We start from the raw sequence: 11,721 nt of genomic DNA on the forward strand, positions 1-11,721 counted from the left end.
AATAGGGCTCTCGTCCAGGTGGGGCAAGCAGGTAGCAGCTGCAAGAACGAGTGTGGATGGGCAGTGGCACAGGCATATCCATATGTACACGCCGTACTCTATGTACACACCAACACGCCCACGTATATACACCACCATGCTTTACCACACACACCAAAGATACATTTATCTGCACTCGGCCATGGCCACACCATGTCATCATTCCTACACCACGCCAGATACGCACACCACCAGATTCACTCCCCTACACACACCACACACACATCACTACATGCACAACAGTCACTGCTAAATCCGAAGATCTCCTCAGGATCCCATACAACATCAGATCTTCCCTTTGCTGTGATATTTGCCTATTTGCCGGCATTATGTTGAATGCTGAAGGGGGCAAACAAGGAAAGTCTGGTCCTATCTACTTATGCATAAGGAGGGAGTTCTCAGCATGGTGCTGGGTACAACTCCATGGATAAATCTGGAATGGCTACACAGTCACTGGCTTTCACCTTAGGGTATTAAGCGAGGTCTACACCTAGCTGTGTGTGCTGACTTCCTAAGTGATTTAACCCAGGGCTCCCCTAAAGAGTGGCCTCCACTTGGCGGCACCTGGCTCAGCTCAGGTCTTGATCTCAGGGTCATGAGTTCAAGCCCCATGATGATGGGCATGCAGCCTACTTAAAACAAAACAAAACAAAACAAAACAAAAACATACAAACAACAACAAAAGGGTGGCCTCCACCGACCACAATCCAAAGTCTTGTCCGTAAAATGGAATATTCTAGAGTGAAAACAAACCATGAGCTACAATGTACATGAGTCTTTGTAACACTACATTGAGTGAAAAGAGCAAGTCCCAGCTCACTACATACATACACAAATGATACTCTTTTAATAAAGTTCAAGAGCTAAAACTAGACATGTCATAATTTAGGAACATGTGCTCATAAAATAGAAAACGTTTTTATTTTTTTTATTTTTATTTTTATTTTTTTTAACTTTTTTAAAGATGTAAGAGAATGTTAGACAAAATTTCAGACAGCAAATTGCATCTGGGAAAGGCAAGGAGCAGACGAAGAGAGGAGCACCTAGATAGACGGTTGTCTGTCTGCTTCTCGAGTTGGGTGGTGGCTCACCCAGTAGAATGAAATCTAATAATAACAGGAGGCCATGCTTGGACCTTGAGAATATATCATGAACCAAGGATAATGATTAATCCAATTCCGTGCATCGGATATCCTGTTAATGATAAATAAAAATAAAGCTTGACCCCAGTTCTGCTTATTTTTGCACTTCCTCCCACAGCGATGCTGAGGGGTCACTGCAACCTTGCTCTTGGCAATCGGGGTTACTAGCGCAAGGCTGGGCAGGAAGTGAACTGGGGGCTGAGGCCATATCTGCTTTAACACTGTTGTCGATAGGTCCTTTGTGGTGAGGGTTTCCAAGAACCAGCCGAGCAGTTGAAGGAGCTAAGCAACATTTACAAGAAATGTGCCCCTGCCCCACCCCTAACCCTCCTTCCCCCCTCCTCCCCTGTCTCCTCCCTTTACCGCCTCCAACTCTTCCTCTTCAGCCTGGCTCAAGTGAAGCATAGCAAACTAGAGCCAACAATAAATATTTCTACAGAATGGAACGGCTTCCCTGACTCTCTGAAGTCTGGGGAAAGACGGTCTTGACTTCCAGATCCTGGATCCTGAAGGGGACTTGAGATGACTAACCCACACAAACATCTTTTAAGTGGCACTGTATCAGAGTGGTAATGAACATGGACTGCTTGGGTCCAAACTCTGACCTGGCCAGTTCTTAGGTGCGTGACCTCTGACATGGTACTGGACGCTCCGCACCTCAGTTTTCCTCATCTGTAAAATGGGGATAAATAGGATCTACCTCATGGAGAGTTGTAAGATTAGCACAAAGAACAGCGCACGGCACACAGGAGGTAATAAATGAATGTCAGCTTTTATCCCTAAATGTTATGAAACATGTAGGTTGACTGCAGGGGTTAGCAAACTTTTTCTGTAAGGGCCAGATAGTGAATTATTTTTCCCTTTGCCAAACATAAGGACTTTGTCACAACTACTCAACTCTGCCATTGTAGCACAAAAGCAGCCTTAGAGGACATATAAACAGATGAGCTTTATTTATGAGTGCTGACAATTACATTTCATATAATCTTTACATGTTATAAAATATTACTCCTCGTTCAATCTTTTTTCGACCACTTAAAAAATATAAAGCCCAGTCTTGGGATGCCTGGGTGGCTCAGCGGTTAAGTGTCTGCCTTTCGCTCATGGCATGATCCCAGGGTCCCGGGATCGTGTCCCACATCGGGTGCCCTGCGAGGAGCCTGCTTCTCCCTCTGCCTGTGTCTCTGCCTCTTTCTGTGTGTGTCTCTCATGAATAAATAAATAAAATCTTAAAAACAAAAAAAAACAGTTTTTTTGTTCCTCTTAAAAACAAAAAACCCAGTCTTAGCTTGCAGGCTGTACAAACCCAGGTGCTGTGCCAGACTCGGTCGGTTGGCCATAGTCTGCTGATCCTTGGTTGAATAGGGGAAAAATTAGCCTCTTTGGATTTCTTAGCTCAATCTGCAGATGAACAAAGGCTTATCCTTCAGGGCCAGTTGAAATGGTGCTTCTTCTCTGAAGTTTTCCCAGATCACCTAGTCAAGGGCAGTAATAACCGCACCTCCTGCCTCCTATGTGATAAACACAAATTTGTTTGTTACTTTTTAAAATTTCTCTTATGTTAGTAAATTGAACACCAATAAAAAATTTAAAAAAATAAAAAATAAAAATAAATAAATAAAATTTCTCATGGGGATCCCTGGCTACCTCAGTTGGTAGAACACGACACTCTTGACCTCAGGGTCATGAGTTCAAGCCTGACATTGGGTGTAGGGTTTACTTTTAAACATAAATTATATTAAAATTTTAAAAAAATTATCAGGGAATATTTAAGACAAACCAAAAAGATACAAAGAATAAAACAGGGTGCCTAGTTGGCTCAGTTGTTGATCTCAGAGTCATGAGTTTAAGCCCCACGTTGGGCTTTGAGCCTACTTTAAAACAACAACAACAACAGAAAGAATGTGAACACCTTAATCTTTATCAACTAGCCTCTGAAATAAAGCATTGCCCAGATAGTCAAAGGCCTCTGTGCAGATACCCATCCCCAAATCATAGCTTCCCTTCCTCCTCCCCAGAGGTAATGACCACTGTTCTAGCTCTGGAAATCTATTGCCCACTCTGTTTCAGTACTTTCACCACATCTATATGCATCCCTAAGCAGGAGATGGTCGTGTTTGTTTGCAAGTAGCACACCGTTATTTAATCCTATCTTCCTAAAAATCCAGTCAAGGAATACCTCTATTTAGAAATTAGTCTCACAGGCTCTAGGAACTTGTCTGAGGGACCCAAGCCATGGTGGTAATCAAAGCTCAAGGCTGAGTCCCCAAGCCGATGTTTATAACCATCACTCCCCTTATCACGCCCCCCGAATTCCTGTGGCCATGCAGTGGTATTAGTCATCGACTCCCTTTCCACATTAGATCATCAGCTGCCTGTGAGAAGAGATTAAATGTGCTTCGACCCTTCCCATACAACCCCTAATATCCTGCATCCAAAAGGAGCACAGTATTTCTTCAAAAAGACACTGTCTTCCATCACCCCTGGAACAGCGTCAAGAGGATGGGGAAACTGCCAGAAGTTCACTTCAAGGCAGAGGTGGGTGGGGCTTTGCAAGATTTCATTATAAGTTTGGAGCAACTTGTAAGTGTTCAAATGTCAACTTTACTGGAAAGGATGAGGCATACAACACTCATGCTCCACGAGATTGAGAGTTCGGGTGGGGGTAGGGAGAAAAGAGGAACTCAAGAAATCAGCCCCCCAAACCCAGAAATCCTTCCTTTCTTTCCCGCAGCCACAGGGGCGCTGAGCTAGGGCTTGGGATCTGGTCCAAACTTAAGGACAGACATCAAGGGAGAAGTGTTGTGGCCTGGCCCCTCGAGCAACTGGACAAGACAGCATCTAACCAGCGTCCAAAGGGTGTGTGTGTGCATTGAGGGGAAAGAGCAAAGATGACCCATGAGGAAGGAAGAATGTTGGAACTGCTGCTGATGCTTATTTAGAAAAAACCAAACCAACATTTACTAATAATATGCAAATTAGCAGCACAGGCTCCAGCGTGCTGCCTATCAGGATGACTTTATACCATGTATCCCAAGTGGGTTCATAGGTTCCACCATCTAATTTAAACTCAACTCTCACAGCAGCCCCCTAGCCCCACCCCGGCTGGATTGGTAGAGTTTGTGACTCTTGGTCTCTGAGAGTTCGAGCCCCATGTCAGGGGTAGTTGACTTAAAAAAAATTAAATGACTGTAACAAAAAGAACAAGGAAGGTGCTTAAGCAGACTCCTGTAAAGAAACCACAGATTTAAAAACATTAATCCCAGCACAAGCAGGAAGATGTCACGGCTACATTTCATCTACTCCCCATCATAAGCTCTGTGTAGAGCACATTGGTGGGGAAAACCCAAGGCTGCTTAGGTAAAAAAAACATTTCCACCCATCTGCTACTCATGACTCAACCCCACACAAAAGGTGAAGGGAACTTGAATGGGGAACTAAAGAGTAATACAGGTATCTGGTTTTTCAGTAAGCTTAACACGTCAAGTGTATGTGCCCAACACGTTACGCTGGTGGGAAAGACCGCTGGAAAAAAGCTTCCACTGTCAGTTTAGCAATAGAACTGTTTGCTATCTCTGGGTCAGCCCTGTCTGATAGAACTTTCCGCGATGATGGAAATGTTCTATAGTTCCACTGCCCCTAGTCACAAGCAGTTCTCCCGTGAAATGTGACTAGCGCAACCAGGCAACCAGTCACACATGCTGCGTTAGTGCAGCTCTAGAAGTTGCCATCAGGGAATAGAGGTTGGAGCTCTCAGGCCAAATTTTGTCCACATCCTTACTTCAGAAGGGTGGCTATCCCATGAATCCTGTGGAAGGAAACCAGGTCGAGGCTTCAAGTTCTCTTTTCTCCCAGGATAGGATCTAGGCACTTCCCAAGAGTTAAATCAAGTGAGCCCTCTGCATGGACACTTCGAAGCCACGGAGTTAAGACAAAAGGTTTTTATTCAAAAAATGCCAAGTATAAAAAAAAAAAAAAATAAGATCTCTTTTATTCCCCTGTACAGTATTTCACTCAGATAAAACCAGCAGGCTACATACTGCTCAAAACACAGCCCCAGAGAGGATCCGGAAGGCACACCATCCAGAACTGCTTTTCATATATCTATCCTATGTACACTAGTCAGCGATGCCCCTCCCCTACACCCCACGGAACCCATCCCCACTCTGGTGAAAGTTGGTGAGGGGCCCCTGCAGCAGTCAGGGATCTGTAGCAGCTGTCCCGCCTGAGTCCCGTCACCCTACGTTCAGAGCAAGCCCTCGCCCAAAGGTCCCCAAGTCAGAGGAGGAAAGGAGGAAAGAAAACTATGGCAGCAGCTGTGGAAGCTTGGAGCAGGAAAAGGAACCAAATAAATAAATAAATAAATACATAACGTTGACCTCCAGGTTAGAATGCGCATCTTCCAAAAAAAAAACAAAAACAAAAACCCAAGAACAAAAAAAAAAAAAAAAAGAAACAAAAATGAAACAGGTAAAATAACTTAAAGGCAAAATTAAAAAAGATTAGATCAACTACAATCCTTTTGTACACTACCATGCCAACTGTACACATTTACAGTTTTTTCTGTTGATTTGCATTGTTTGTGCATTTTGTGTGTGTGTGTATGTGTGTGTGTGTGTGTGTGTGAGGTCTTGGCTTTGAAACAGTTAAGTAAAAACCAAAAAGGAAGACCAGTTCACTCGGGAGTTTTACTAAAGGAGGCAGAAAAGGGCAGGTGGCTCAGCATTTGGCCCTGTAGCCTCTTCCAATGGCACCTTTCATATGAAGGATGGGGGGGAGGGGGACAGGAGAGAAAAACAGGGAACCAAACCCAGGCAGATTTTTGGAGAAGCAGCAGGTAAAAGAGGCAAGTTCAAGTATTTCTCCCAGCACAGCCGGAGTCCCCACAGAAGGCACTCAGAAGAGTCGGAAGAGGTGACAGGGACTTAAAATGGTGCTAGTCCTATATCCCACCCCAACCCGTTTTCCCCCTACCCGACCCATCGCGGCATTCGGCAGAACTCGTGATGAAGGGAACAATTCCATGGCAGGGTTCTGACCCCCCCTCCCCCCACCCCCAGGATTTTGCAGAGTCCAGGGACACTGGACATCTGTGAGAAGAACAGAGCATCTACGGGAAGAGTTGAGGTCTAGGACACCTGGAGTGGAGTCTCCTTCCCCCCCATATTGGGAGGCAACCTCCAGGGGCCTGGGGTCTGGAATGAGTTGTAAATGTTGTTCCTGTTATCAAGCACTGTCCTGCTTGGCGAGAAGTGTCACTGGTACTCAGGAAGCTGGAAACAGACGCTTCCCCTCCCTCGAGCATCTGACGAGCATCTGATGAGGAGGGGAGAACCTGCCAGAAAAGCTGCTATTTGCTGGGCCCTGGTGACAGGCTGTGCAGATGGATCTCAGCTGTTTCCTGGGGCAGGAGGACATCTTGCATCCATGGGTGGTTCTGGATTTCTTCGAAGGATGGCCGATCTGATGGTCTCAGGGCCAAGCACCACCTAATGAGATGCTGACACTCTGCAGAAAGCAGGAGAGACAGAGGTTATGAATGACTCAACTTGTTTTTACAATGCAAAGGTCTTGCTAATTTGCTTCCCAGGGACCCAAAGGAGACTAGGAACCTTCTAGAACTCTACTTTTCAATGGTAAGGTATTAACTAAGATCTGGATCCTCTAATCTGCTTTGAGCTTAAAAAAGAAAAAAAAAAAAAGCTCCCCTCTTAAACCTGTGGTTTTCAGACTTCAATAGCTAAGGCCTTTCCCACGACACCCACTCACTAGAAATAGGAAGAATGATGACAAGGGATTTTGATGAGACATCAGTGAGCATGATGAGGTGATTCAATTCACCTACAACTTACAAATATGAACACCACCCACAATGAGGTCACTGGAACCACAATATTTAGAGAGTCTGCCTTAAGGGAGAATGCTGAAAGAACCCTCAACTTTTCACCAGCCAGGAGAGTTGAGGAGTCAGTCAGGACTGCTGGTACTTTAAAAAAAAAAACTTTCAACGAAAAGACATGGTCTTTTCTTAATATTCTCACACATGCTCTTCTACTGACCTCTCAAAGAATGCTCAGTGCAAATCATTAAATTCCTGAGAGCCAGTTCTCCAGTCATGGGCCCAGGACTCTACTAATAAGCAAGGACTGTGGGGCATCCCCTGGGGAGGTGGAGCTCTCCAAAATTCAAACTGTCCCCCCTGAAGACTCTTTGACTCCTGCTTCTCAACAAAAGGGCTTCCCAAAAGTTACCTGAAGAGACCCTCTGCCTGAAGAAAACTTGGCCCCGGATGATCTCCTCATCATGCTCAAAAGGAATATCTCCACAGACCATATCATACAGCAGGATCCCCAGAGACCAGACAGCGGCCGACCTGCCATGGTAGCGATGGTAGCGGATCCACTCTGGAGGACTATACACTCGGGTCCCTGTGAGCCAGGGGAATTGAAAAGGAAAACACACTTTTGGCAAAAATAAAACAAAGCAATTCACGTACTGAGTAATACTGAGCGACTCCTTAAAACAAAAAACACCACTCCACTTCTCCCAGGACAAGAGCTGGGCTAATTCCATCCCCCCCACCCCCAGGCTAAAAGGAGTAGATGAGTGGCTTACAGCATCTCTTCCAACCCAAAGCATTACCCACCCACCTCTCTACCAGCAGACCATAAATCAAAATTCTTTACAAACTGCTCCAAGAAACAAACAGGGCTGGCCACAAACCCAAAGCCTGAGGCGGGTATGCGGTAGGACCACCCACAATGGGATGAATGGATGAATGTCTGCACAATCAAGGGAAGTATCCCACAGACTATCCTTAAAATGCATTAACGTGGCTGGAGCCTGGGTGAGATTCTAGTCTCACCTACGACCCACTCGAGGGTCCTTACCCAATAAACTCTATCTTAAGTCAGGGTGCCCTTTGGGAGGCCTTCCTCCCCACCCTATGCGTGCAGAGGCAGACACCCACACCCTCTCTTCCCCTCGCAGCAAAGGTAGAGCTGCAGAGCGGGTTTCAGACCACGTGATTCCTGTTTACAAACTTTGGGTTGTAAAAAAAAAAAAAAAAAAGGTCAGGGCCATCCCGCTTGTGCTCACCAGGGGGCAGCAAAGACTCGGAGGAAAAAACAAGGGAGGACCCGGCCAGCCATTAACTGTTAAATACAAAAAAATGCAGCCCAACCCAGCGTCCTCCAAGGGCAAATAAACACAAACCACAAGCCCCAGTCACAAGTTTTGAAAGGCTGTCGTTTGTTAGGTTAAGCCGCTCAGATGATGACCCACCCTCCTTTGCTTTGATCTCAGGCTCCCAATTCCATCTTTTCTGAAAGAACCCGCTCCAAGCCCCTCCCTAGGATAGGTTTTCATCCTCTCTGCGGAGACACCCAACTAATTTTCAAACCAGCAAGAGATCTTCTTTCACAACATTCATTCCCAATCTCACCCCGCAACGCCAAAAAATAAATAAAAAAAGGCGACACACCACAAAATAATTTCGTGTAAACTACTGTTTTTCTATTCCTTTATCCGTCCCTAGATCAAAGGGGAGAGGAAAAAAAAAAAAAAAACTGCAGCTCTACAAACTAACCTTACAGAAAACTCCTTTGGAACACAAAACAAAAATTACAAAACCGGCATCAGATCTTCATCTCTCCAGCTCTCTCCTCCCTTTCCCCCCACCCTATCCTTTTACTGGCGGGGAAACTGGGTCAGACTTCAGAAATCTGGGCTACGGCGGGTTGCCCACAACCTCTTATTCATCGGGAAAGCTTGGAACCCACTGAATTCCACTTAAAAAATAAAATCATGCCAGAAGCATGACAGGTTCAGCTGGCTGGAAATCTCCGGCTTTACTACGCTGGGAAGCTCTCCCTCGCCCCACCCCTGCCAGCATCGAGCCAGACGGCCCGATGACCTTTACAAAGGGCCGGAGAGGGAAGCCGGCCGAGGCCTCCAGGCAAGGCCGAGTCACCTGGGCAGCTCCCTCCCCGGCAACTCCCGCCCGGAACTGGCTGGCTCACCATCGAAGTCCGTGTAGACCGTGTCCTTGAGCAGCGCCCCCGACCCGAAGTCGATGAGCTTGAGCTCGCCGCGATTGAGGTCGATGAGAATGTTCTCGTCCTTGATGTCGCGGTGGAGCACTCCGCAGTTGTGGCAGTGCCGCACAGCCTCCAGCACCTGCCAGAAAAAGCTGCGGGCCAGCTCCTCCTGCAGGGCCCCCCTTTCCGTGATAAAGTCGAAGAGGTCTTGCACCGGCTCGGGCCTCTCCAGGATCAAGACGAAACTGTCGGGCCTCTCGAACCAGTCCAGGAGCCTAATGACGCCGGAGAAGCCCGAGCTCACCTTCTTCAGCAGGACCACTTCCATGGGCACCCGGGTGCCATTGGGCTGCAGAGGCGAGGGGGCTGCGTGAGCGCGCGAGTCGGAGGGCGCCCCTCACCCCACCCATCCTAGGGGTCGCTCCCTCCGGGGCACTCACCAGCTCGCCCCAGTCGGAAATCCGGTCCTTCTCCACGTGCTTGATGGCCACCTGAAACCATCCCCCCCGAAGAGTCTCCATGAGATCCCCTCGCCGGGGCCGAAACACACCCGGGCGCCCCCAGACCCCCGCCCAGTGCACCCTCCCCGCGGCGGGGCGCCCGCTCACCGGCAAGTTGTCGGCGACACGGATGCCTGAGTAGACCGAGCCGAAGCCGCCGCTGCCCAGTAGCGGGCCCACCTGGTACTGCGACTCCAGGGGCTCCTTCTCCTTGCCTAGGAAAGGGGGAGGCACGGGGGGCTCAGCGGCGGCCCGCGAGCTCCCAGCGCCCACCCTGGGGGTCCGGCCGCCTCGCCCTCCCAGGCCGGGGGGACGCTCACCGGGCGCCAGCTTGGAGGCGTGCAGGTCGTTGCAGGGCGCGGCGCGCAGGTGGGCAAGCGAGTTGATTTTGGACAAGAGCATCCCAACCTCCAGGGTGGCGGCGAAGGGGCTGTGCCTGGAGGAGCTGCGGCAGGAGCCGGGGCCGGGGTTGCGCCGGGGGCTGTGCCTACGGCTGGGGCTGAGGCTGAGGCTGCGGGCGGCGTTGCGGCTGCGGCTGCGGCTGGCGCGGAAGGCCGAGGGCGAGTCGGAGGACGACTGGGGGCGCTGCCGGGGCTGGCGGCGGGCGGACACGCCGGCGAGGTCAGGCAGCGCCGAGGGCGGCAGGGTGGGCGGCTCGTGGGGCTCGTGCGGCAGCGCCGCGGCACTGGGAGCTCGTAGCTGCTGCTGCTGCTGCTGCTGCCGGTGCCGCCGCCGCCGCCGCCGCCGCCGCTGCCGCCAAGTCCTCTCGGGCCTCCTCCGCCACCGCGGCCGCTGCAGCAGACGCCCGGCTCGCCCAGCCGCCAGGAGTAAAGGGGCGGAGCGCGCCGGCGGGTGGGGGGGCGCGCGGGCGGGCGGGGATGGGGCGGGGCCTCTCCGGGAGGCCTAGGCGGGGAGCCGCGCGGCCGGGCCGGCGGAGGGAGGAGAGGGGGTGGGGAAGCGGCGGGACGGGGCGACTCCCCGCGGCCCCCGCCCCGCGCGCTCCGTCGCCGCGCCCCGGCCCCGCCCCCGCCGGCGCGCCTCCAGCCAACCACGGGCCGACCGATCTGCATAACGCGGCGCGCCCCGCCCCCGCCCCGCCCCGCTCTCGCGGTCAGAATGGTCTCTACGCCGCCACGACGTGGCGGGAAGGAAAAGGCGCCAAAGTGGAGGGGGAGGGGCGCGGGGCGCGAGGGGAGGGGCGAGCCGGGCGTCGGGCCGCGAGGGAGGGAGGAAGGATGGGGAGGGGCGTATCGATTCAAACCCAAACAATAACAAAGCCATCAAAGGCCGCCCGAGGCCGGCTCCGCGGCTCTGTTTCTCGGAGGCTTTTGGGTCAGGGGCTCGAGCTGGAGCACAGCAAGTTGCGCAGAGACGACGGGCGCCGGTGTGCCAGGCGGGGAGAGCGGCGGCGGGCGCCGGGGGTGCGGGCCGGGGGGGCGCCGACGAGGGTGGTCCTTCTGTGTGACTCAGCCCGAGACCTCCGAGTCGGCCGGGGCGGGTTCCGGAGGCGCGGCGGGCTCGGCTCGGGCCCTCCTCGGGGCGTGCGTGGGGGCGGCGCGCGGGGGGCGCAGGAGCCGCGCGCTGTGAGTCACGGCGGCTTCGCCGAGGGCGTGGAGGTGTCACAGGCCTGGATCGAAACGGGGGCAGCTCGGCTTGGGCGGGGCGGGGCGGGGCGGGGGGTCCAGATCGCGCTGCTTGCAGCTGGTGAAAGAAAAGCTCAGCCCCCAGATTCTCGAGCCGCCGTTTGTGTGAAAAACGCAGAGAAGGACCAGTGAATCCTGCTCGCCCAGAAGTGATGTGTGCGGAGAGTGCCCGGTGAGGAGGAATCACGAAACGAATGTTGGTGTTAGGATGCCAGATGCTGTCTCAGCGCCTTCTGTGAGGGCGGGAGAGAGGAGAGCGGGGGGGAGGGTGCGCTTGGTTTAATCAGAGTTTTCACGTTGTATTCACCTTTCATCAGCCTGTTATTACCAGTCTGGCAATACTAGCAATTATTGGCCG

General features: G+C 51.3%; 1 protein-coding gene across 1 annotated transcript; it reads right to left on the minus strand.

The window, feature by feature from the left end:
* Window positions 1-5,107: 5,107 nt before the first annotated feature.
* Window positions 5,108-10,336, minus strand: PIM1 (Pim-1 proto-oncogene, serine/threonine kinase). Its single transcript, XM_077904201.1, has 6 exons — window positions 10,041-10,336; window positions 9,829-9,935; window positions 9,661-9,711; window positions 9,203-9,569; window positions 7,433-7,609; window positions 5,108-6,689 (listed from the first exon to the last, which is right to left on the minus strand). Exons 1-6 carry the CDS (start codon window positions 10,120-10,122, stop codon window positions 6,532-6,534), a joined length of 942 nt encoding a protein of 313 aa, XP_077760327.1. The 5' UTR covers window positions 10,123-10,336; the 3' UTR covers window positions 5,108-6,531.
* Window positions 10,337-11,721: the final 1,385 nt, after the last annotated feature.

Source organism: Canis aureus, chromosome 7 (assembly GCF_053574225.1).
Source record: "Canis aureus isolate CA01 chromosome 7, VMU_Caureus_v.1.0, whole genome shotgun sequence".
Taxonomy (NCBI): Eukaryota; Metazoa; Chordata; class Mammalia; order Carnivora; family Canidae; genus Canis; species Canis aureus.

Coding starts and splice junctions, on each gene's coding strand:
- PIM1 (XM_077904201.1), bottom strand. CDS start 10,122: ATGCTCTTGTCCAAAATCAACTCGCTTGCCCACCTGCGCGCCGCGCCC. Junction 9,712..9,828: donor GTGTCGCCGACAACTTGCCG/GTGAGCGGGCGC, acceptor GGATGGTTTCAG/GTGGCCATCAAGCACGTGGA. Junction 7,610..9,202: donor GGTCTACACGGACTTCGATG/GTGAGCCAGCCA, acceptor CCTGGCTCACAG/GGACCCGAGTGTATAGTCCT.